Here is a 26,740-nt window from a genome sequence, read left to right as displayed (position 1 = left end):
AAGGAAGGAAGGTGGGTGAAGGGAAGGAGGGAGGGAGGAAGGGAAGAAAGGAAGGAGAAAGAAAATATACATTGTCCTATAGTTCAAATTACAATAACTCCCTAACTCCCCATCATTAGTGTGTTTATTTTTTATTAGATATTTTCTTTATTTACATTTCAAATATTATCCCCTTTCCTAGTTTCCCCTCTGAAAGCCCCCATCCCTTCCCCACTCCCCCTGCTCAGCAACTCAAACACTCCTGCTTCCTGGCCCTGGCTGTACACCTGTCTGTATGTCTATCCTTTCTCCATTCCCTCATTGCTCCAGTCTGGTCAAAACCACAGCCCTGCCTGTGGCAATAATATTTTTACGTAGGACCTCAGGATCCAATCTATCATCTTTAATCATCAATGAGTTGATCTGCCAGTTGAGAACTAAGCCTTTAACACACAGGCCTTTAATGTATAACAGATAGGAAGCTTAGAGACAGTGAGATTAGAGGGAGAGAAATCTGAATGGATTTTTAAGATGGGTACAAAATGTAAGCAAACAAAACACATGTGTTATGATAATGCCTACCTAAAGTACCCACCAGAAAAAGACCCTAAACCATACAAATAGAGAGTGATTGGCATGGAGAGTTTCTGTCATTGAACCCTTCAGTACTTGTCCTTTGGTCACATGAGTGAACTAGCCATAGAAATGGGGATGGAGGCTATGAATTGACCCCATAGTATGAATTTCTACTAAATGAGATTGGTTTATATGTGACTGCTGATTTCTCAGTTGACCATGAACATATGAGCCTTCAAAATAATAGTATCCCCTGAATATACAAACCAGATAGTTGGTTGCAAACTGGTCACATTACAACACACCATCATGGAGAACAGCAGATATTCTGACGTAGACCTGCACTTAGAGGGCTTTGCTTAGAGGGCTTTGACCAGCACAGCTCTCCAAGGGCCCACGGCTCGGTGAATCCATAAACGCAGGGTCTCATATGCTGAGAACTTAGTTGGGCTTCTCTCCTCCAAAACATACACTGCTAACTCCTGATAGCTTGTCCTAGGGAAGAAGCTAGGCGGAGTACTTTCTGCACATACTGTCAACACTCACACTTGGAATGGAGGAAGGCTTTGCCAGATCCAGAGGCTGGGACACTAGGATCCTTCCCATGCTTATGAACATGTCAACAAAATCCACTCACTCGGGCTTCATTTACTTCCTATGGGTGAGATCTATCATACAGGTAGAGGCAGGCTCCTCACCCAACAAGACTGTCTTAGGTTGTTTTCTACTGCTGTGATAAAACACTGTGCCCCAAAGTAACTCAGGAGGAAAGGGCTTATTTCAGCTTGCAGTTTATAGCTTCTTAGGAAAGAAGTCAAGGCAGGAGCCTGGAGGCAGGAAGTCAGGCAGAGGCCGTGGAGGAACACTTTTGCTGGCTCACTACACCTGAGGGCTTGCTTGCTCAGTGTGCTTGCTTATACCTTCCACGGCCACCTGCCCAGGGTGGCACCACCCCCAGTGGGATGGATCTCTCTTATTAATCATTGATCAAAAAAATGCCCCACAGACTTGCCTATAGGCAATCTGATGGAGGCATTTTCTCACAGGAGGATCCTATTTCCAGATGACTCTGCTTGTGTCAAGTTATCAAATACACACACACACACACACACAAACACACACATATATATGTACATATGGTATATATATATATCGATATACATATGACCATACATATAAATGTATATATATATATGCATGCATTCATACACATATATATGTGTGTGTGTATGTGTGTGTATATATATATATGTACATATATATATATGTATATATATATATATGTATATATATATATATATATACTCACATAAAATGGAAATATGTATGCATATGTTCACACAGGAGAATGCCATCTGAAGAAGTAGGGAAGATCTGGGCAATGTATCTACCTATATTCAGAGTAACACTCCCAGAAGCTGAGCAACATGTATGAAATATTCTATTTTCTTGCTGTAGCAAAGGGGCAAGCCATAAAACATTGCTTTAGATCTAGGAACTGAACTTTCAGAAATAGAGTTACACATGCAGTGGTATGACTGTGGCAAATCCTACTTTTATCAAATACGGTATCCTGCAGACACTGCCAGCCCAGGAAGTCAGTGGGAGATCAATATCTTAAAGGTTTAGCCCTAGGTACAGCTTGGACATGCTCCCTTGAAGACAAGGCACCCTCAAGAATGCCGTAGGAGACTGACGCAACGCTAACAATTGGGCAGCCTGGTTCCAATATGGAAATGTAAGTAGTATTAGAAATCAAGCACACAAAGAGGAACAGCCCTGCTTAGCAACAATCACATTACCTCAGTTGCTATCTTTGTGTTTCCCACAGCTGAGACTCAAGCCTCTTGAAGACCTCAAGATCCTCAATGTCAAATGGTTCTTACCAAGGAACTCAGCAAGAGTACCATGTCCAGCTAGAACCAGTCTATGATTCCCAGAGATATGATAAAGAAATGGGAGCATGAGATGGAAATAGAAATGGGTAGCACCCTATGCCTTGGGAATCCACAAAGTCCAGAGTCTCTGTGACTCTATGTTTTCAGAGAATAAGGCTTTGATCTATTCACTGAGTTAGCACTTGCTAGGCTGAAGGGGTATCAGGGGATACTAGTTCACAAGGTGTTCCTCTGATCTTGCGTCTTCGAAATTCCTTCCAGCGTCTCCCTTAGAGTTGTTGGTTGCTATTTACATCTCCCCATATTTAATGTTTATTTTCCATCTCCCTACTCGGAGTCAGTTCCCTATCACTTGCTCTTACATATTGATCTTTTCCACCTTTCTCATGAGAAAGATCAGAGTTAAACATATCAATCCCCTATACTTTATCTTAGCCTATTTTTCAGATAGAGAAACTGAGGCTCAGGGAAGAATAATGGCTTGAACCAGATTAACATATTAACATAGTCAGGCAACAGATGAAGATTTCAGGTCAATCTCCCAAGGCTCATAGAAACAGAACACACAAAGACAGGCACAGAGATAAACACACACACACACACACACACACACACACACACACACACACACACACCGTGGTTTGGGATTTGAATAGAAGCTGGTGGGGGGAACAGAAACAGATGTTTTTATCCTTTGTTTTCTGGCCTCTCTGACTTCAACTGATCAAATTACTGTTTGTATATATGCGGTCATGATAAATAATAACTGATAAAAATAGTTATTGTCTCCTAGGGGCCTTTCTGCAAGTCCCATTGCTTTGTAGCTCGTACAGGTGTCTTGTACTGTTCTGCTTGCCACTGTTCCCCAGAAGTGTAAAGTATTGTCTACAAACTCCAATTAACTCCTTCCTGCCTGTGGACAATCCTGTCCTAAGGAGACATCAGGGACAACAGAGGAACACAGAGCGGAGAGGTGGAAAGGACTTGACAATAGAGAGGATGATGAAGGTGACAACATGAAATATAACTGGGAGGTGATAAGCTTGGGTGACTTAGACCAAGAGGTCGTCTGTGCTGCCGAGGTTGTTCTTAACCATGGTCATACAGTGAAGGCAGGGTGGCAGCCACACAGAAATATCCAACAGATGGACCAAGAACATGAAAGATGCAGTGTTATGTCATGGAATCCCAGGTCATCAAACTCTTGCATATTTCCCAGGTGACTCCTAAAAGACAAGAAAACATGATAGCTCCAGGAAGTATAAAATCCAAAGGAATCCTTAGTGATGGGGCAATTAGAGTGGGTTTTATAGGACAGAGGGACGGAGGGAATAGAAAGGGTCTGTGTTTCTAACATAGAAATGTTCTGTTTTCATGAAACTGAAGCATACCTAAAACCTATTCCTTCTAGGATGCTGGTTTCCTATGGTTGCTGAAGAAATGACCATAAACTTGGCACCTCAATATGGACTTACTAACTTACAGTTCTGGAAGTCACGTATACAGTTGAGTCAATGAATGGGCTCAGCTTATAAAAAATGCCTGCAGCCAAACCTGACATGAGTTCAGCTCCAAAACTCCCAGAACTCATGATGAACAGAGAAAATAGGTTCCAGAAAGTTTTCCTCTGACCTCGCATGTGCCCTGTCCATGACATGTACCCACGAACACACACACATACACACACACATGCACATATATAACATGCACACATATACATACACATGCACACATGCATGCACATATACACATACACGAATATACACACAATAATGCACACATACATACATGCACATACACATACATACATAAACACACATACACACACTCTAAAAATATATTAAATCTAATGAAACTATAAAGTCATGTGATGGAGGGCTGCAAGGAAGAGCCCATTTCTGCTGCTTGAGCTTTCAGACGCTAACTTCTAACAGTTGGTGAGCTTTTCCTTCATTTTTGAAACCCTTGGCTCCAGTCTGTGCTCCCATCCTCAGACCTCCTCTCCTGCTGTTGGCCCTGTTGCCTCCTCTGATGAGATGTATTCCTTGGATTTTCCTTGTTCTAACAAAATATCTGGGAATATTTTGGCACCATGTGGCAGGCATGAATGTGGCGACTTGACTGTAGAGGGAGAAAGAGGATACTCACCTAATTGTGACTGAGAAGTAAGAGAGGGGAATGAATGGGTGAGGGCCTCAATGTGCTGACAAGAACCTGCCCTAATGATCCATGCCCCCTTAAGCCCATATCCTAACCTTTTTGCTACCTCCCAGGGCACCACCACCCTAAGACCACACCTTCAACAACGAGCTTTTGTTGGACCCTGATGGAAAAGACAAAACAAAACAGGACCTTCTGTTATCATTCATTTCGATAAAGCAAGACAATTTACCTCAAAATCTCATAATTAATCATGTCTACGAAGTCCATTCTTCCAACAAATAGAGTTTATTCACAAATTCTAGAGGCTATGGGGAAGGGCATTTTTGGTGTGTGTGGGGGGGGAGCATCACCCAGTCTGCCACAGTAAATTTACAATAATACTCATTGTTGGTTAACAGAAGATTCCACTAGGCTTCTCCCAGGGACCTAGGCTTATGTCATCACCTGCTGCCCACTGGGTTCGAGCCAGGTGGTGCAGGGGCAGCCTACTCCCCAGCCCCCCTCCTCCTTCCTCTTTCTCTCTCTGTTCCCTCGTGTTCCTGGCCAGCCCCTCTCTCTGTCCTTCTCTGTCCCCCGTTCTCTGTCCTCATAGCTCTGCTCCCCACTTCTCTAGGTCCCTGCTTCCCTCACTAATAAACTCCCTTACACCAGGTCTGTTACGTGGCATGATTTCTCAGGGGGCACCTTGGCAGGGGCCCTGCAGGTATTCCCTTACTCCGGCCGCCGCTTTGTATCTCATAGCACAGGTGACTGTTAGTTATAATCAAGATTTATTTAATCAACATAGCTTGAGAACAATACGTGAGCAAGCTAGTGCAGACAGTTCAGCAACTCAATACAAATCTGTTATTGGGTCCATTATGTGTGGGCCATGGTTTAGGCTATTTTCAGAGCATGTCCAGGAAAGCAGATTTATTTTATATACTCGACCTTACTTGATTCTATATGAATTCACTGTCCTATTGAAATGACATCTATTTCATTGATCACCAAGGTATTAAAACAAGACGATAAACCTATTATCTAGTGAAAAGACTAAAAAGGGCAAATGCAGCAATAGACAAAAACAGAAATAGTGGTGGCTCTATTTCACGTTGGGGGGGCTCTCTGCATCCCTGAAAAGTTCTATTCCCAAAATCCTGAAAAGTTTTATTCCCAAAATCCGTATTCCGGGTCTGAGGCGGAGGAGGGCAGCTCTTTGATGGGGAGGAACTCTTTGGTAATGGAGATGGAGATCTGGGTGGTTTTACTTTGTGTGCAAGGGCACATCTTCCATGAGAGTTTAGACTGCATGCCTCACAATTGCGTGTGTCGTGGGGCCCATCCAAAGTCACCTTCTCACCCAAAGATGCATTCGAGGTCAATGCTATCTTCCTGTGTCCATAGTATCTCTGCAGAATATAATTAACTAGGTTATTCAGAATTCTTTTGATGATCTCTGTGGAGAACTTGGGAGTCTCAAATTGACATCCAAAACACTTCTGGCACTTCTGACCAAAGATCCTCATGCGTGCCTGGCCCTGCGATTTCAAAGTGTCCGGGTACATGTGGCACAAGATCATCACCTGAGCAGAGGTCCAACTTCTGCAGCATCTGGAACACTGGAACCTATAGACAGAAGAAAGAAATCCTCTGTGTCCTTGGCTGGCCGCAGACCTGACAGGAAATGGTCAGCTAAGGGATTTAAGAATCCCCTTCAGTGTAGAGAACTTCACATGGTTTTGAGTGACATGGTCACAGATAAACAGGAGCAAGAGGCAATCTCTTTTAGATATTTTCCTGTTACTGAGTCTGCCTCTTTGATAGGAAAAGACCTACTACATAACATCACCTCTAATGAGCAACATGACTAACATGGGAAAAACTTATGGCTGAGGCTTCATAAGGGATAAAACACAGTTTGAGGTAGGGCAAGGGTGGGCAGGTACCCTTGAAAAGGGAAAAATGAACTGAGGGTTCTAGGAGCCCTAGAAAAGTCACTAGGGTTCTGGAAAACGAGGGTTTAACTTCCCAGGCTAGCCATCTTTAAACTCCTGACAAGGGGAGGTCACCTGAAGGTGGTTTAAGACTACAGAAGAGGTAGCCAATAGGAAAGGGCTACTGCTCAGACACTCCAGGACCTGGGTTTTAGCCTTCTCCTTTTTATTCACAAGCTTTCTGTAAAGTGGCTGCCTGATCTTAGTCAATTTTTAGGAACTAGTGCTGAGCAGGGCTCAGGCCAGGAGAGTTGCTGCAGCCTGGATGGGGCTAGTCAGGAATAGCCTGGAAGGACTCCCTTGAAATTCAATTTTTCTTCTTCTTCTTCTTTTTTTTTTTTTTTTTTTTTTTTTTTTTTTGTTCTTCAATTCTAGTTCCCTACAGGACATACGCTGGGAGTGGGAAAGGCCTTCTGTAGAAGCTCTGGCCCCTGAGTCATAAGTTCGTATCTCCTGAGAATGTCAAATCTCAAAGATCCCACAACTAAATCTAAGCCTTAAAATAGCACTAAAAGCCCATTAAGGCCAAACTCCTTTGGGTCAAGAGAATAGAATTTATTGCCTGGGTGGATTTTTAACTTTCTAATTGGACTGGCTATGCACCTGACCAATTGACCACCCCTCAGGAAGGAGGGACAGCCCCTCCAAAGACGTTTGCCTTAAGCAATGCTAGAAAGATAGGTGAAATTCCCTTTAAACCATTTTGTACTTTTCCTTCCCAGGACTCCTGCTCCTTATTGCAGGCTCTTATGTGACCCAGCATGGCAACTCTCTTTGCCTGGCTCTAGAAGTCTGATGACTTTTCATCAGGTTACTTCTCTGCCCATGAAATGAGCCAATTCAAGCCAGATTAGATTATATTAAAGGCAGGTTTATTGCGAAGCTGCTCTTGGGCAAGTTCACTGGCCCCAAGGACCAAGGTTAGGAAAGTTGGCATGGGGAGAGGGGAGGGGGAAGAGAAAGGGTGTGTCAGCAGAGAGGGGGGTGGGAGAGAGGAGGGAAGGTGATGGAGGGAGGGAAGGAGGGGGAAGAAGGGAGGAAGAAGAGGAGGAGGAGGAGGAGGAAGAGGAGGAGAGACCAAAATGTCTGGATTATATTGGGAGGAGCCTCTGGAGGAAGGGAGCCCAGCCCCTGCGATAGAAAGTTCAGGGTTAGGAGCTAGGTATGCCAGGTAGGGACTGAGGGATGCTGGGAGAACCTGGAGGCCAGGTCTGTTTTCGCGCACCTCAGTCCCACATCCCTGAGTCTGAAACCAAACGCTCAGAAAAAGCGTAACCTCTGCTCTAAGCATGTTTTCCTCCATGACACCCGCCTTCTCTACTCGTCCTGTCTCTGCTGTGTGGCTGTCTAGCACCACACAGCTCCACAGAAACTGAAATCCTAGGGTATTGCCCACTCTGGGGCTTTTCTTTTAAACTCTAATAAACTGCCCTCAAACTTCCATCTGAGTCCCCATTCTAAAATCCTTTTAGCGAGGAGATTAAGGACCCAAAGAAGGAACCTGCTTTCCCTGGTATCATCTGCAATTACAGTCAAGTATGCCAACATTTCTGATAACATGCAGATCTTGTCTCATCCTTTCCATGAATTATAACACTGTTAGATGGGAGGCAGAGACAGACTATGAACAGTGGCATCCCCAAATTGTAGATAAATCCATTTTTCCATTTTAAGAGTTTTATTATGTTTTCTCTTGATAAGAGGGCTGAGCAGCTGGATACAATGCCACGTCTTTTTTTGGCTGGGGATCCAGCAACAGAGAGCAGGAGGGAAGACTTTGTAGGAACTTGGAGTCATTCTTCAAGGACTCCTGAAATGCTTTTGTAAGGAGACCTGGCAGGGCAAGCAGTTTTTAAGTTAAACAAGATGGAGCACGCCTTTACTCTCAGTCCTCAGGAGGCAGAGGCTGGTGGATCTCTGAGTTCGACAGCCTGGTCCACAGAGTGAGTTTCAGGACAGGCAGGGCCACACAGAGAAACCTGTCTCAGAAAAAGAAAGAGAGAGAGAGAGAGAGAGGGGGGGGGGAAGGGGGAAGGAAAGAAAGAGAGAGAGAGAGATAGAGAGAAAGAAAGAAAGAAAGAAAGAAAGAAAGAAAGAAAGAAAGAAAGAAAGAAAGAAAGAAAGAAAGAAAGAAAGAAAGAAAGAAAGAAAGAAAGAAAGAAAGAAAGAAAGAAAGAAAACCAGCATGGGGACATGGAGTACAAGCGACCCTAACCATCTTAGCCTAGTGATCACAAAAGACTGGGAAAATCTAGTTAGCCACACCTGTTCTTTCTAACAAGTATTAGAGGCTGCATCAGCACAGTTAAGCCTCTGCACGTAGTGGGGTCTTTAAGGGGACCAGCTGCCCAGACTCCACTCACCTGCCAAGCACTGTCTGCTGGTGCTGCCTCCATCCCAGGGCTGCACCATCTGGTACAATGTTCTTATCCAAATGCAGGCTCCACTTGGCCCCGGGCTTCTCCTCCTGCATCAGTTCTTGAAATGTCTGCTCCCAAGTACTGAAGTCATCGGGGAACAGCATTCTCAGAGGTGTGGAAGCTGAGGCCCCGGGTTACTCAGCAGCTCACTGTCTTCCTCAAATCTGGGAGAGAGGAAACAAAGAACAGTTTCAGTTTCCCGGTTCTTTCAGTTTCCATTTCCCGGTCTGTCTTTAAGTTTCGGTTTCCAAGGTGCACAGAAACCTTAGGGCAGCAAATCGCCGCTGCCACTGTGTTAAAGGGCCGTGCTGAAACTGCGGAGTTCTGGTTTGCATTCTAGCGGCTCCTGTGTGGGAAGCTTTTCATTTTGTTTTCTTATAATTTTTACTGTAAACAACGCACCAGTGTGGGGATTGAAATAAAGGAGTGCTTAGTGACTGAGAAAAGGCGCCTGCCCCAGTAGATGCTGGTGGCCCGGAGATCTCAGAACTGTAAGAGGTTGTGTTCCTAATCACCTAGTGACCCTGAAAAAAATCCGCACTGCAAATGTTCCTGGTGTTAAAACAGCACAACAAAATAAATATGAGTATTTTCTTTGAGACACTGAAAAACTTGTATTTTTTTTGTGTTTGCAGCAAATAATTCAACTCCTTTCATCTCCTGCACCTTGGATGCAAATATATTAACATCTTCCCACCTAGTAAAACCTTTTATGCAAAGGCCCTGCTACATTCTGGGACCCTTAAGAGAGTTAAGTGGCTGACCCCATTCTGACTTCCTTTCTTCCTTCCCAAAGGTTCTTTTCACACCAGCTATTCCTTTTTTTTTAATTAATTAATTTATTTATTTTATTACATCCCAAATTCTGCCCCCCTCCCGGTCTTCCTCCCGTCCCAGAGTTCCTCCCACATTCTCCCTCCCCTTCTGAGAAGGAACCTCTGTTTCCCCCACCCACCTTGGTGCATCAAGTCTCTGCAGGATTAGATATATCCTCTCCCACTGAAATCAGACATGGTAGCCCTCTCCTACATATGTGGGGGGGGGGCGCTCCGACCAGCCTCTTTGGTTTACACTAGCTAATCTTTAAACTGTGATGTCAGACCCCAACCAATAGGAAGAAAGACACCATCTCCAACCACATGGAGGCTTCCTGTCCTGGTGTGTTCCCACTCCTGAGAAAACCCTCTTGACCAGGAGTAAGTTTGCCTTGTTCAGACACTAAAATGTGAGTCCTAGTCTCTTTTCTTGTCACACTGAAATTCTTTCTAACTCTGGTATCTTACAAGTGAGCCCACACATCAAGAGCTGGCAAACCTTGTAGCAAAGTTACAGGCAAGTAAGCAGAGGTCAAATTCGAACCTGGGTCTCTATGATTTCAACACCTGCTGTGTCTGCATCCACCTCACTGCCTGGAGAGAAGCCAAGGACACTTGTTATGGGGTGGCACAGGGTGCCAGAGCTAGGGAGACAGTAGTAAAACCTCGACCTGGCAGCCTGCGCTAGGAATTCCCCTACTGCCTGGGGAACTGTCTAAGAGACCAGGCTAAACAGAGGATTATTCCTGTGAGAGACATTTCAGAGAGACAGGCACAGTGACCCCATTGTCACAGGTGTTCTGCAGATTGTCCGAGTTAGGAGCTGCTACAAGGAGCTGTTTGTGGGCGAAATGCAAAGCTCATAAGCCCCAGCAGTAATTATAGACTCTTGAAAGCAAGCAAGAAACCAGATCTGGACTACAGTAACTAACTTCCAGTGTGTGTGCTCCGTGGTCATCTACCAAATCTTACCATTTTTTTTTCTTGGATCCTGTTTGTCTTTGGTTTTGTGAGCATAGGAAAGCTGCTATGGCTTACAAGCCTGGTGAGAACCATTTTTGGAAGTCAGCCAAGCTGCCTCTGCAGATAGCAAAGGTGGAAAGGTCCAGACTGTGGACTTCTTTCTTTGACATTTAGAAAGAGGACTACTGATGCTTTTAAAGCCTTGGGTTTGCATATCAAGTTCTACTTCCATATGTAAATTACCCAGCAGGCAACACTGGAGCCCAGGTGGGAAGCATCCCTACAGAAAGAATGCAAATACTTGCTGTCTGAGGGTCAGGGACTGAACTAGAACTTTAAAGGCAATTCCAGACAGGAACCTTGGTTCCTCTGAAGTTTAGTCAAATGGAAAGCATATGACAAGCAGGACACTTGATCCTTAGAATCCCGTTACTTCTTCCATCTTGGAAACAGAATCTGCCTATCTTCCAGAGCCTTAATGATGTGGCTTCTTTTCGGGGCCAGACCTGGATGTTCTATTCTGTAACTCTCTCCTTCCTAACATCTAGACAGAAAACATAGGGAAATCTGGGAACTTGGAATTAGATACATTCTTAAGAATTGGTTTGTTCTATTTTGTTCTTTTAGTTTTAAGATTTTAAGTTTTTTGGGTTTTTTTTTATTAGATATTTTCTTTATTTACATTTCAAATGCTATCCCGAGAGTTCCTTATACCCTCCCCCTGCCCTGCTCCCCTACCCACCCACTCCCACTTCTTGGCCCTGGTGTACCCCTGTACTGGAGCATATAAAGTTTGCAAGACCTAGGGGCCTCTCTTCTCAATGATGGCCGACTAGGCCATCTTCTGCTACATATGCAGTTAGGATTTTAAGTTTTTAATCATGCTTTTATTAATGGTTTGTGAGAACTTTCATAGAACGGACTTTAATCACATTCATTCACCTTCGCAATTCCCCCATCCCTAATACTAGAAAAACAATTCAGGGTCAAAGAAAGACCATCACTCTCCAATGGTATCTGGCCAAGTAGACTTTGCTCTTGATCAAGGAGGTGTGATCCAAAGAGAGAATACAGAGACTAGAAGTGAACTTAGTTTTTATTCTAACTCAAGTAGTGATTACCTCACAGTCTGACCTGATTGGCCAATCTGAAAACTACACACAGAAGATGAAGGAGGAAGGGGAAAGGGGTCACCAGTCCAAGGGGGAAATAGTCTATGTTCCAGGCTATCAAATTCCTGGGATGGAGCAGGGGAGTGTTGAACTAAAATTTTAATTAATAAATCCCAGTGGCAGGTTCCATATCAACCGCAATAGTTTGTGTTCCCGAATGAAAGGCACTCACACAGCCTTTACATTTTAATATGCCTTAGGCAGCACAATAGCTGGGCCATTGCCTAACCTCCTGGAGCTTAATTCCAAGTTATTACTTAACTAAATTCTCTGTTCTCTCTTTGTTGCTCTGGACCCAGAGGGTTGCCCAACTGGGCCATGTTCTGGGCTACGCTCTCCCATCTCCTTCACGTGGCAGCCATGCCTCTCTCTCTCCTGCACTCTTCTCAGCCTTAATGTCTCTCCTCTCCTCCACATTCTCCCGGTATGCTCCCAAGCCCGGGAAATTCCAAAATCCCATTTGTCTGTCCGTCCAGACTTCCAGTGGTTGTTGGCAATTTTATTTACAACCCAGAACTAACTGGGGCAGGTTACCAGAAGCTACAACCCTCAGGTACTTGAGTAAGCAGTTTCTGGGAGCCAAATTAACATTAGAGTACAAGCAGCATTAGGCCAAACCCACTACAGGGAATTTTATGTAAACAGATTGGACCAGGTGGTTTACAGGGTAATACATTACAAAGGAAAATTACCCAACCTGATATCAAGATACCACAGCTAACTTGGCTTCTGTTAAACTGCTTGCTTACACAAAACCGACCCCCCTGAAGCTGCTGACAGAACTAACAGGACCTGAGTTTGACCTTTAAAAGGCCTTTGTTCTAAGTACTCTGGTAGAGAATATCTGAGTACCGTCAGGCCTGCTCTTTTTGGCTATAAATATTTGCTAGTGTTTGTAGACACTTTTTCAGACTAGATGGAAACCTACCCAACTCAAACAGAGACTCCTCCAATCGTTACTAGGAAACTTCTCCAGGAAATAATTCCAAAGTTTGGACCACCCCTAGCTTTGGGGTCCAATAATGGCTTGGCCTTCATGGCCAAATTGTCTCACAATCTAAAAAAAAGGGTATAAAACAGTTGGGAATGACATTGTCAGTATAGGCCACAGAGCTTAGGTCAGGTAGAACAGAAGAGTAAAAGTCTTAAGGAGACGCTAAACAAATTGCTCATGGAAACTGTCAAAAATTGGGTCTGAAAGACCCACAACGTGAGGACTCCCCCACATTCTGACTCAGGAGAGGCGACACCCCAAAATCACCCACAAGAAACGGTCTTGTTGCAAACTGCAAGAGGATTTTTATTTAAGAGCGCTCTCGGGCCCACGGTCATATACCATGTAGGGGTAGAGGACCGTGGCGCCCCGAGTAGCTGGGTAAGGGGGTATTTAAAGGAAGAAACCACAACTCAAGGAAGTGGGGAGGGTGTTGTTGGAAGATACCAAAGATACCAGTTAAAAGTCACAAGGAAGTGCAAAGTTACAAGAGTCACAAGGAATACCTGGTAATTGTTAACTCTCAAGACAGCTTCTAAGAGCCCCTAACAATAGTACATTTGCATCGCAGGTTCTGGTAATGGTCAGGGTGACTTTCTTTGAATGAGCACTCTTTGAACCCAGGAAGCAGGTGGGTGGAGGAATGTTGCTATCTGTTTTATGATTAGTATACCTTTACAAAGGCCACATTCCCAAGCCTGGGCCTAAAGGCCTAGAATTCTGTTTTTACTTTGTTATACTTTCAGGCCAACCTCCTCCCCTCTGCCCTTTTCAGGGCCCAGTGAGGTCCTTACCAGAAAGGGCTGTCTCCTTTTGAAATTGTCTTTCAGATACACCCCCACCCTCCCCATACTCTGAGAGATTTCCTAGGCAGAAATGTATAATCACTCCCTTCTCAAATCCCTGCATGCTTTGCAAGAAGCTTGCAAGGTATTGACCAAATTGTAAAGGGAGTCAGTCCTGCCATCTCCTGCTTCTGAACTCACCCACCAGTTCCACCCAGGAGACATGGAAGGGATAAAGAGGATCCCTTCCTGAACCCTGGAACCTGTCGGAAGGGATCCTACTCAAGTATTCTCACCCCAACTGCAGTGAAAGTGGTTGTCGTCATCTGAAATCATCATTGAAGACAGTGACAGACAGACAATCACTTGGACCTTGGACACCTTAACACTAAGACTGAGTTTATTAACCTGGGATACATAATCCTCATCCACTCCAAACCTGGACATAGGAACTCAGAAAAACTGATGATGGGAAACTCAGGTGGACTTCTACTCTCTTAAGTCCCTTCCAGGGATGAAACAGTGAAGGTCTAGGGAAGAGACAGAAGTTAGCTAATCAGAATGTGGAGAAGACTGGCTAGAAAAAGGCCTTCAGGGACCATGATTTTATGCATTCCCTACCCAGTGAGAATCATTCTACCAAGGACAAGGTATCTCCATCATGTCCGCAAATTATAATCTTGCTTCCTCACTTTATGAAGTTTGCTCAAATGCCCAGCTAACCAAAGCTGGCCTAGAGGGCAGAATAATCCTTCATGCTCCTGGAGCTAACTGCCTTACTTACTAACAGTGTGATTAAATGTGCCTCCTTCGACTCACTGTGATTGCCTACACACACACTGTTCTATGCCATCCCCTAGGTATATGCCAGATATAATGGAGAAGAGGGGAGAGCTCATACTGCCCTTGACTCAATGTTAATTAAGGTCAAACAGATCCCAATTCTGGTTCCAGTCTGTACTGGCTGCTTTTGTGTGTCAACTTGACACAAGCTGAAGTTATCACTGAGAAAGGAGTCTTCCTTTAAGAAATGCCTCCATGAGATTCAGATGTACGGCATTTTCTCAATAAGTGATCAAGGGGGGAAGGCCTAGCCCACTGTGGGTGGTGCCATCCCTTGACAGTAGTCTTGGGTTCTATAAGAAAGCAAGCTGAACAAGACAGGGGAAGCAAGCCAGTAAGTAACACTCCTTCCTGTCCTGACTTCCTTTGGTGATGAAGTGTAAGCTGAATAAACCCCTTCCTCCCCAAATTGCTTCTTGGTCATGATTTTTGTACAGGAATAGAAACCCAGACTAAGACACAATCCTAGGAGGGGCAGGAATAGCCATGCAAGTGTCTTAAGCACCTCAGCCTTGATTGTTGGGAATCAAATTTTTAGGGGACTCAGTTCCAAGATAGACTTAGACCTAGGACATTTGGAGAATTCTATTTCCAGGATGGAAAGCCACGTTGAATACTTTGCCAATGTAGTCCTTCAGAACTAAAGAATTCTAGACTTCCTTTTTTTTTTTTTAATAAAACAGGGAGGACTTTGTATGATCCTAGGGGAAACTTGTAGTTTCTGTGCCCACCAATCATGAGTAGTTAGAGAAAACTGTGCCGTGGTCAGAGAAAATATCAACAAAATGGAAGAAAGGAGGCATAAATCAGATAATTAGTATCAGTCTCTGCATGGTTCCCATAGCTAACCATTTTATTGACAGCTTTAGTCAGACTGTTAATTTTTTTCCCCTGATCAAGCTTACTCAATTGCATGGATAAGTACATCAAACAGAGAATAAATTCAGGTAAGCTACTTGTCCTTAGGACCAACTATGGCCCCGTAGAACAGGATGAATCAACGATTTGACTCATGCTCATAAAACCAGTGGAGAATGTAACAGAGCAGTTATTGCAGAGGTTTCACCATCTCATATTCTTGCTAAAACCATTTCAAAGTTAATGAGAATTAGATCTCCTTGATGCGAGATCAAATGGAAAGTCATCCAACTCTATGCTAGGAACCCAAAGTCAAGATGCCCCAGTTAACTTAGTTTCTATAAACCACCTGCTTAAACAAATCTTCCCCAATGGCTAACTGCTTGTCAGCTCCTGTTAAACTTCTTGCTTGCATAAAACCTCACCTTGAAACTGTGGAACAATTTAGCAGGATGTGTATTTTGCCATTAAAGCCCCCTTTTTTCTAAATGCTTGGTACTACACTTAGGTCCTGAATAACTAAGTGTAGTTCCGGCTAGTTGGAATAAAGAGCTTCAATTTGCTATAGACTGTGTCTGAGTGTTCTTCTCTGATTGACTCCCCTTAATGGTATGTATGTGTGAGGGGATAACATTTGCATGAGAATCTTACAAGGTGAGGGAAGATAAAAAAGATTTGAATTGCTTGTCCTAAACACAAGTTTTATAGTATTTGATGGGAAAGGCTCACATTTGATATTTCTTACACCTACTCACCAAACTTCCCATAACTTCATCCCCCAACCTCCATCAAGTCCAGTGTGTGTTGGCAAAATACTATTGGGCATGAAGCTGTCTTGGAGTGAGATATAAGTATACATGTATATTACATACACATGCAAATGCACATGCATATACATAGGTTTGCACATGCATACATATACACATACACATACATATACATCATCATATACATCATCATATACATATACATCATCATATACATATACATATACATCATATACATATACAACAGGTTTTGTATTACTAAGGACAATAGACTCTCGTCCTTCATGCTTGGTTGTTGTCTAGCTTTAGCTATCATTATCTCTACCACCTCCTCACTAAAACTGGGGGAAAATGACTCACCTAATCCATACAGTGTGATGATGGGAACCTTCAATCCTCTATCTCCTGTTAGCTCCAGTAATTCTCTCTGTCTCCCGTTGATTCCACAGTCCATGTATTCTCTGTCAAATGATTTCAGATGTAACACCTGATAGAGTACCTCAGTGGTAAAGCAAGATTTTCATAGAATTACAGATGACCATGTTCAACCCTATTGGTTAGCCAAAAAAAAGAATGTCTGTTGAGACAGGCTGTCTCCAGAGACAGTCTGCTTCACATTTAGCAAATAGTTTCAGGAAGGAGAGATACATAGCCTGCTGTGGCCCCACCAATTTTCTCATTCCCAAGCTCCTCACATTCTTTATCCTCAAGTCACTCATCCCACCAATATAAAGGGTCACAGTCAGCCTTTTCCCCTGGCAGACCCCTCAACTTCCCACAGGAGAGAGGCTGCCCTCATTGTGTGTGTTAACACAGTCCCAACTGTTGCAGGTCAGACTCCCGTCTCTCTATTGCCTTAAAAATCTAACAACTCATGGTGTAGAGAATAGGTAGCATTTATAACAGAATGATAGGTGACACTCTCAAGCATGTTCCTAGAGGAGCCATTGTGGAATAATCCATTCTCACAAAGTGAGAGTGTGCAAGCAGCCAGCCATTCGGACTGCCACATGCAAAACCCAAGAGTAAAATCTTTCAACTGTTTTATCCAGAGAGCCTGCAACCTGAAAATACCTTAATGATCTGTCTGCCTCTCAGCCATAGCCAGTGGAGAGAGGAGCAACAAAGGCAGACAGCCCTGCAGACAGCTCCTAGTCGGGGGTCAGTCTTGTCTCTAAGATGTATGGTGTTGCTGTTTTTCTCTTTAGTCTCCTCCAGTAGCAGGGAAGGCCAAGGCCACAGAGGCTTGTGTTCCTCTTGGACCAGACTTTTTGATGACATCTAGATAAAAGGTTAGTTCATAACAAATGACACATTCAGTAGTCTATACATAGAGAATCCTTTTTTACAGGAGGAAGAACAAATGTGTTCTTATGAAGCAGACAGTGCCTGTCTTAGTTCGTGTTACCATTGCTGTGTTGAAACACCATGACCAAAGTAACTTGTAGAGAAAAGACTTTATTTTGCTCATAGTTCCATATAGCAGTTCAGCATCCTGCAGTGAGAGCAGAATCTCAAGCAGGGCAGGAACCTGGACGCAGGAGCTGATGCAGAGGCCATGGAGGGGTGCTGCTTACTGGCTTGCTCGTCATAGCTTGCTCAGACTGCTTTCTTATAGAACACAAAACCACCAGCCCAGGAATGGCCCTGCTCACAGTGACTGGATCCTTTTCATCAATCACTAAAAAAAAAAAAAAAAACGCCCTATAGCAGGCTCTTATGAAGGCATTTTCTCAGTTGAGGTTCCCTCCTTTCAGTTAACTAGCTTGTGTCAAGTTGACATAAGACCAGCCAGCACAATGTCTCTCTCTTTTTGTGTGCCCACACTGTTGAGAGTTGAAAGTGAGTAATAACCAAAGAGACAATTGGCCTACATACACATTTAGGCAGGCTCTACACTATGTTCCTAACTGTATAGGAAGATGCAGCTTTCCTGCTGGCTGTTTTCCTGGCCAGGAGGTTGATGGGCCCATGTGGATTGACTCTTAGAGGAAGGGACTGACTCTCCTTATTCTTTACCAGAAAATCTCTAGCTAGTTGGTAATATTAAGATCTTCCCAGTAGTTGAAAAAAATCACTCTCCAACCAAATCAGATTTTTTTTAAAAAATTAAATATCAAGAAACACAGTAGATTTAAAAGAACTGACAGAAGAAAAATAAAGTTAAAAGAAAATCCATTAAAATATCTTGCTTTACCAGGAGAAAGTAGCCTTCTTTTAATTGGCCTTAGCAAATTCCAGTTAGTCCTAACATCATCTTTTTTCTATGTATTTTAAATTATAAGAAGAGATGTGAATTTTAATAGATATATCCCCCATAGACTCGTGTGTTCAAATGTTGGGCACATAGTTATGTCACTATTAGGAGGTAGGGCCTTGTTGGAGTAGGTGTGGGCTTGTTGGAGGAAGTGTGTCACTTTGGAGGCAGGCTTTGAGGTCTCTTATGCTCAAGCTATGGCCTGTGTGGCACACAGTCTCCTTCTGCTGCCTGCATATCAAAATGTAGAATGTTTAGCTCCTTCTTCAGCACCATGAAAGCATGCTGCCATGTTTCCTGCCATGAGGATAATGGACTAATGGACTAATGAAACTGTAAGTCAGTCCCAATTAAATGTTTTCCTTTGCTGTGGTCACAGTGTCTCTTCACAACAATAAGAACCCTGAGACTATAGGCATTTGTGATCTTTCCCCCTTCTTTAAAATAATGTGTAAACAGAAACACAGGAAGGGGAGATCCATCCTCAATGACCTTCAAGTCTGCTAATGTCTGACGAGCCAGCCAACTGGTTAAGATAGATTGAAGAACCTCAGTGAGGCAGCTGTAATGGAAGCCTCCTGTCTTCAGGAATAAAACACAGATCAGTTATGGAAGAAAACATTTTGATTCTCAGTAGTTCTGAGGACTGAGTCCAGAGTCTTCATCAGTGGTAAGCAGTGCCCAAGACAGCTACTGCCCATCAATTTATTTCTTCAGTAACACTAGCTTGTGTGCAGAATGGGATGGAAGGCTATAGCTCAGTTAAAGGAGAAAATTAGAAGTAAGAGAGCAATCATGATCTTGTTCACAGTTTTAAAATCTCATTAACTAACTGGCACCTGCTTCCACAGGATTTGCCAAAAAGGTGGTTGAATGGGAACATAATTCATCCCTTTAGGGTAGAGAGTAAAGAATTCTAGGCTAGGGTTCCTTCATTATTCATGATGATAAGTTTGCAGTTCCTTCCTGACCCAGAGGAGTCCGCTAAGCTGTAGAGAAGTGCTCAGATTTCTCTGCTGCCATACTCTCAGGGAGGTATGCACACTCTAAGACAGGACAAGTTGGCAGCAGCAACCAAAGCACGAGAGGCATGGGGAAATATCAATGGGTGTATTTATACTGCTTCCCTGAGAATCTTTTCGTGAGCCACCGAGCATATCCTCGGCAGGACCACAGCTCTAGTTAGCACTGCCTTTCAGCCGAAGATCAGTGTGAAGGGAAAGGAAGTGTTGAAACTATACCAACAAGGCCAGAGGGCCACAGCGTTGTTATAGATGGCCATAACAAGAAACCAGTGGATTGAAGGAAATGAAGAATTAAGAGATTGGCTTTAAAAGTCCAATGGTACATTCAGTCAAAACCTATAATCTTCTAGTCCCATCAGACTTCCTTCAGGCAATGCCAGGTGGGCAAAGAAGACAAGGCTGATCCCAGAGATTCGGTCCTGCTATGAACTCCTGAGAATCACTTTTTCTATCCCCTCATTTTTTTCAGAGCTGAGCGTCCCTCTCCCTTGCTGGATCTCTGCTCTTTGAATCTGTGTCTCCTTCACTCTTTCTCACCATGGTCCACTCATAACATCATTGGATCCCTGAGCTGGAGCCAGGCTGGCCATTTTGTGTTCTGGCTCTACCATTTGCTACCACAGTGACCTTGGTCAGGCTCCGAAGCCTTTCTGTGCCTCAGTTTCCCTATCTAGACCTGAGATAAGAATATTACCATTTCACAGGGCTGCTTGAGAACTCAGTGGTTAAAATAGTTAGCAGCACTGGCATATAGAAGTATTTACGTTTTTATTGCTGCTGTTCTATGGTTCTTTGAAGTACTATAAAAACTTTGTTAAACACCTTAGGACTATAACATGGCAAAATTTCAATATTGTAAAATAAGGAGAAAAATCATGAATATGTAGGTGATAGAATTTTATAAAAATGTCTCCTACATTTAAAGAGACTAACTTTTACTGGACCTCGAGCAAAACTAATACACTGTACAGTCATTTCAGACTTATCCTGCTATCCCACCGTGTATTCTGCCCATTTGTTTGTTCTGCCTTCAAAAGAACAATGTAACAACCAACCTTGCTTGCCTTGTAATTAGCTGTGATAACCCACACTGAAGCACAGTTTTAATTTTAATTGATGTCCTTTTCCATGCCCCTACCTAGAAAGCAAGTGTGATTGTATGTGTGTGTTATGATAGCAAGTAAAACCAATATTATACAACAAATATCCACTATAAGTGTCAAAAACAACATTTATAGATAAATATTGCTTGATAATGGTATGTTTGCAGTACTGAGTGCTCTGGGGTCAGTTGGAGTCAGTGATTTAATCCCCTGTAAAATGGTTAAAGTTATTTCTGTAAAATATCCCTCATTCCTTACCCTTGTGATGCTTTCTGTGTTATGCAATACACATAGAGCAAAGTCTTCTGTTAGGCACACAGGAAGACAAACAGTTAGCCACCAGTCAGACATAGATAGATATACACAACAGAGAGCCTATAGACAAGCCAGAAACCACAAACTGTAGGCACACAGAAGACACAGGAAGAGCAGTGGGTAATTCAAACTTGGTCAAATTAATTCAAAGGGAACTGCCAACTTTTTTTTTTCTTAATGCCACACAAGCACAATATGGTGTCTCTGAGGTTATCTGCCATACATTTAAAAGACATAAATAGGAATATGTCTAATATTCAGAGAACACAGTGGTCCTTCAGGAATCAAAACTTACTAGAAGTGTTTAATCCTGCCCCTACCTTGTTGTCTAACCTCACCCCATACTTCACCAGAACATCTGATCTCTCTCATGATGTCCACCTTCTGTGAAGAGTGAGCAAGAACAGAAGTGAGGTGTGGGTCCAGAGCCTCAGATGGCTTCTCAAGCCTGAGACTGCTAAGAAAACTGTCCAAAGAACAAAGTCCATGATGAAATGAACCTTGAGGAAGAATGCAGACAGAGCTTTCAGCTCTTCAGAGACATAGGCCATTTGTCATTTCCATAAAAGCCATTTGGCTTCAGGCTTAGTGAGACTTGTCCCAGATATGTTTGGAGTCACTTTCAATAGACAAACATATGACTCTTTATGACTACAAAGAATTGTCATGAGCTTGAACAAACTGACTCTCTGGCCAGCCAAGGCTACCACATACACAGACTTGACTTGTATTCACAGGAGTCTTCAAAGCAGGGCCTTAAAGCCAGACCCAGAGCAGCCTGCACACTATTTTGAGGCTGTGATAAACATGTGCACACAACAGGAATGGGGTTTGTCATCACTGCCACCCCAGGCCACTATCAGAAAACAAGCAGGCCAAAAGCAGGCTCTTGACTTGGATTTCTTACACCTGCCCATAGGGACAAGATTGAAAATTACAAAACCCAAAGATGCTCACTTTTAAGTTTTACCGATTAAAGCCATTCTGAGTTCTCACTGTGAAGATGGAGAAAAAGCTTGTGCTCTGTATAGAAGAGAATTTAAAACACCAATAATAGCCACTCAGATCCCTCTCTTCTCATTAAAAAGGTCCCTCAAGAGATTCTGCTTTACCTAAATGTGGTAGAGCCAGATACCACTCAGAGTCTAATCGGGAGCAGGGAAATACCCAATGTTAGCAGCTCCCAGCCTTCAACATAGCCATTATGGGGAAGCCACTTTATGCCTTCCAGGGTGTTTTATCGCCTGCTTGGTGGCCTAGCTGGCAATGCCAAGGGTACCGGGCTTCCTGAGTGCTTTTCTCTGGGTCATGAGTTGAGTCCCACAGAGTGACAATTAATTCTCTACTCAGCTCATTATATCTGAGAGTGAAATAAAGAACTCAGTCAGCTGTGAAAATGTCTTAACATACAAATGGATTCATCAAACCCTCAAAGCATGGGAAATAATTTAAATCTTGTTTAAGGTCCCTGCTGCCTGTTCCCATTTAATTATAAGTCACGGGCATTAAACCCCACATTACTGAGCTGTTTACATTCTATAAACCTTGATAGTTTTGTCCAAAATATAAAAATAATAACACATATTCCATTAGATTCAATAATATGTGCAGTAGTATGATTTAGATGTGGACTGGATGGTGAATCATTGATTAATATTATTTCAAGAAAGAATATTAAAAGTCTTTAAATAGTGGCATCTGAATGACAGAATGTTTGAACTGAGGTTTCATACATGAAGAAAGATGTTTAGACTAAGAAAACATCTGTTTCTGTGGCTAGAGAGAGAAAAAAATCACAAAAGTTAAAATGGATAACAAAACCAAGGGTACTTCATCTCTGATAATAAATTTTGTCCCCATGACCATGTGGTTCCTAGAATAATCCACTGGCCAACAATGCTCATCAAAGAATGTTTGTGAATGGATTCATCTAATGCAGCTTTGTAACCACATGTCCAGCCTCACTTCTGGAAGTTTGTACTGCTGAATAGCATTAAGATAATATTAAAGTACAATGGATAAAACTATTATAAAGATGCATGGCAGAGGCAGTGTTGAAGAAAGGTACTTTAACTTCCATCTGTGTGTGTTTTTCTCCTGTTCGATTCTAGAAGATAAAGCCAACCATCATTTGTAGTCACTGTGGCTGAGTTGACCTGGCTTACCCTTTGATGGATGGATGCAGCTACAACCGTAATGCATGGATTTAATTAACAGTAAACCACCTTGAAAGGAAAAGGAGGAAAGCTATAAAAAATAGAGACAGACCACTCGGTGCCATTATGATGCAGAGATGAAGAAGACATCACAAAGCCTGCTACTACACCACTGATAAATGATCTTTTTTTCCCCCTTTGCAGGCTCACACTAAGCATGAAAATGCAGCAAGAACCCCAGCAGTACCCATATGGCTCTTCCTCACATCAGAGTTTTCAGTCTGTACAAAATGCAGCCCAGTTCCCAAGGAACAAACAGGCTACACAAGGATGCCTAGATGCAGGTATTAAAGGACTCCTTTTTTTTTATTAGGTATTTTCCTCATTTACATTTTCAATGCTATCCCAAAGGTCCCCCATACCCACCCCCCCAATCTCCTACCCACCCACTCCCCCTTTTTGGCCCTGGCATTCCCCTGTACTGGGGCATATAAGGTTTGCAAGTCCAATGGGCCTCTCTTTGCAGTGATGGCCGACTAGGCCATCTTTTGATACATATGCAGCTAAAGACAAGAGCTCCCGGGTACTGGTTAGTTCATATTGTTGTTCCACCTATAGGGTTGCAGTTCCCTATAGCTCCTTGGGTAATTTCTCTAGCTCCTCCATTAGGGGCCGTGTGACCCATCCAATAGCTGACTGTGATCATCCACTTCTGTGTTTGCTAGGCCCCGGCATAGTCTCACAAGAGAGAGCTATAACTGGGTCCTTTCAGCGAAATCTTGCTAATGTATGCAATGGTGTCAGCATTTGGAAGCTGATTATGGGATGGATCCCTGCATATGGCAGTCACTAGATGGTCCATCCTTTCGTCACAGCTCCAAATTTTGTCTCTGTAACTCCTTCTATGGGTGTTTTGTTCCCATTTCTAAGAAAGGGTAAAGTGTCCACACTTTGGTCTTCGTTCTTCTTGAATTTCATGCGTTTGGCAAGTTGTATCTTATATCTTGGGTATCCTAAGTTTCTGGGCTATTATCCACTTATCAGTGAGTACATATTGTGTGAGTTCCTTTGTGATTGGGTTACTTCACTCAGGATGATACCCTCCAGGTCCATCCATTTGCCTAGGAATTTCATAAATTCATTTTTTAAATAGCTGAGTAGTATTCCATTGTGTAAATGTACCACATTTTCTGTATCCATTCCTCTGTTGAGGGGCATCTGGGTTCTTTCCAGCTTCTGGCTATTATAAACAAGGCTGCTATGAACATAGTGGAGCATGTGTTCTTCTTACTGGTTGGGACATCTTCTGGATATATGCCCAGGAGAGGTATTGCGGGATCCTCCGGTAGTACTATGTCCAATTTTCTGAGAAACCGCCAGACTGATTTCCAGAGTGGTTGTACAAGCTTGCAATCCCACCAACAATGGAGGAGTGTTCCCCTTTCTCCACATCCTCGCCAACATCTGCTGTCACCTGAGTTTTTGATCTTAGCCATTCTGACTGGAGTGAAGTGGAATCTCAGTGTTGTTTTGATTTGCATTTCCCTGATGATTAAGGATGTTGAACATTTTTTCAGGTGTTTCTCTGCCATTCGGTATTCCTCAGGTGAGAATTCTTTGTTCAGCTCTGAGCCCCATTTTTTAATGGGGTTATTTGATTTTCTGGAGTCCACCTTCTTGAGTTCTTTATATATATTGGATATTAGTCCCCTATCCGATTTGGGATAGGTAAAGATCCTTTCCCAATCTGTTGGTGGCCTTTTTGTCTTATTGACGGTGTCTTTTGCTTTACAGAAGCTTTGCAATTTTATGAGGTCCCATTTATCGATTCTTGATCTTACAGCACAAGCCATTGCTGTTCTATTCAGGAATTTTTCCCCTGTACCCATATCTTCGAGGCTTTTCCCTACTTTCTCCTCTATAAGTTTCAGTGTCTCTGGTTTTATGTGGAGTTCCTTAATCCACTTAGATTTGACCTTAGTACAAGGAGATAGAAATGGATCAATTCGCATTCTTCTACATGATAACCGCCTCTCGCCCTACCTATTCAACATTGTACTTGAAGTCCTAGCCAGAGCAATTAGACAACAAAAGGAGATCAAGGGGATACAAATTGGAAAGGAAGAAGTCAAAATATCACTTTTTGCAGATGATATGATAGTATATATAAGTGACCCTAAAAATTCCACCAGAGAACTCCTAAGCCTGATAAACAGCTTCAATGAAGTAGCTGGATATAAAATTAACTCACACAAGTCAATGGCCTTTCTGTATACAAAGGATAAACAGGCTGAGAAAGAAATTAGGGAAACAACACCCTTCTCAATAGTCACAAATAATATAAAATACCTTGGCGTGACTAACTAAGGAAGTGAAAGATCTGTATGATAAGAACTTCAAATCTCTAAAGAAAGAAATTAAAGAAGATCTCAGAAGATGGAAAGATCTCCCATGCTCATGGATTGGCAGGATCAACATTGTAAAAATGGCTATCATGCCAAAAGCAATCTACAGATTCAATGCAATCCCCATCAAAATTCCAACTCAATTCTTCCAACGAATTAGAAAGGGCAATCGGCAGATTCATCTGGAATAACAAAAAACCGAGGATAGCAAAAACTCTTCTCAAGGATAAAAGAACCTCTGGTGGAATCACCATGCCGGACCTAAAACTGTACTACAGAGCAATTGTGATCAAAACTGCATGGTACTGGTATAGTGACAGACAAGTAGACCAATGGAACAGAATTAAAGGACTCCTAATGGTGACTTCCATGCAGCGGTTCAGACTTGTGCTCCCCACTCAGCCCCCAAAGGCAATCCATGAGGTTCATGCTGGCATGCTGACCCACACTCTTCCATTGGCCTAGCTGCTTTCTCCTAGGTCCATTCTCACAGGTCATCTTCACACCCTACATTCTACTCCACTCTGGGGATCACCTTCCCCATCCAGCCACAGGGTCTTGGGTTATATTTTCCATTGCTGTTGGAAGAAAGGCAGTTAACTCTCTTCCTCCTGGCCAACTCTTTATCAGACACATTTTCTTTCCATTTCTGTTTTTAAAAAACTATGTGGAACCCCACTCATGAGGAGGGGCTACTTGCTCCCCATGAACTTTAATTATTGGGTGTCATTCACATATGGTAAGAACACAGAGAGAGGGGTTACTGAAGGCTACCTGCTTCAGAAAACAATTCAGAACAATGATGACAAGTTCTGAAAATGAAGAAGCAGAGCAAGCATAGGTTATGAGTGTTGCTTGAAGTGGTGGCACAACTGTGCTATTTTCTCTCCTTGCTCTTCTCTGTTTGGCCCAGTATTATAATGCTGTCCTGTCCAATGCAGATTGCAGCCTGATGAATGTCACAAGGTCATACACAGAGTTTCTTGTGTGAGCTTTGTCCTACTTTGTATCTATTATTATCCATTAACCACAATAATGGATAAACTTTTAGACTCTCCTCCCCCTTCTCCTCCTCCTTCTTCTTTCTCTTCCTCTTCCTCTTCCTCCTCCTTCTTCTCTTCATTATCCTTCTTCTTCCTAAGATTCTAAGGTTTGGAAATGAATGTTCAGAATTAAAATATACAGAACTGACCTGAGAAATTATCGTGGCTTTAATATATAGAGAAGAAAAAATAATATTCTAAAAGAAAAATGGGTGAACGAAGATGAT

The 26,740-nt window shown here is 42.9% G+C and overlaps 1 protein-coding gene across 6 annotated transcripts in view; it reads right to left on the bottom strand.

Annotated features, from left to right (window-relative positions):
* Positions 1–4,882: 4,882 nt before the first annotated feature.
* Positions 4,883–26,740, bottom strand: part of Rtp4 (receptor transporter protein 4) — a 94,004-nt gene continuing 72,146 nt past the window's right edge. For 2 of the 6 annotated variants that reach the window (XM_030249255.1, XM_030249256.1), the window contains 2 exons: positions 8,956–9,176; positions 5,364–6,224 (listed from right to left, as the gene is read on the bottom strand). In XM_030249255.1, the coding sequence (XP_030105115.1) occupies positions 5,636–6,224; positions 8,956–9,116 (750 nt within the window). In that variant the 5' untranslated portion in view covers positions 9,117–9,176 and the 3' untranslated portion in view covers positions 5,364–5,635. Of the gene's footprint in view, positions 6,225–8,955; positions 9,187–9,967; positions 10,044–12,890; positions 12,909–16,569; positions 16,671–17,283; positions 17,790–26,740 lie in introns of those variants that run through there. The other 4 variants (XM_006522491.4, XM_030249254.1, XM_030249257.1 and 1 more) reach the window with 4 other exon arrangements.

Source organism: Mus musculus, chromosome 16, assembly GCF_000001635.26.
Source record: "Mus musculus strain C57BL/6J chromosome 16, GRCm38.p6 C57BL/6J".
In the NCBI taxonomy this organism is placed as follows: Eukaryota; Metazoa; Chordata; class Mammalia; order Rodentia; family Muridae; genus Mus; species Mus musculus.
This window is presented reverse-complemented; position numbering and strand designations above follow the sequence as displayed.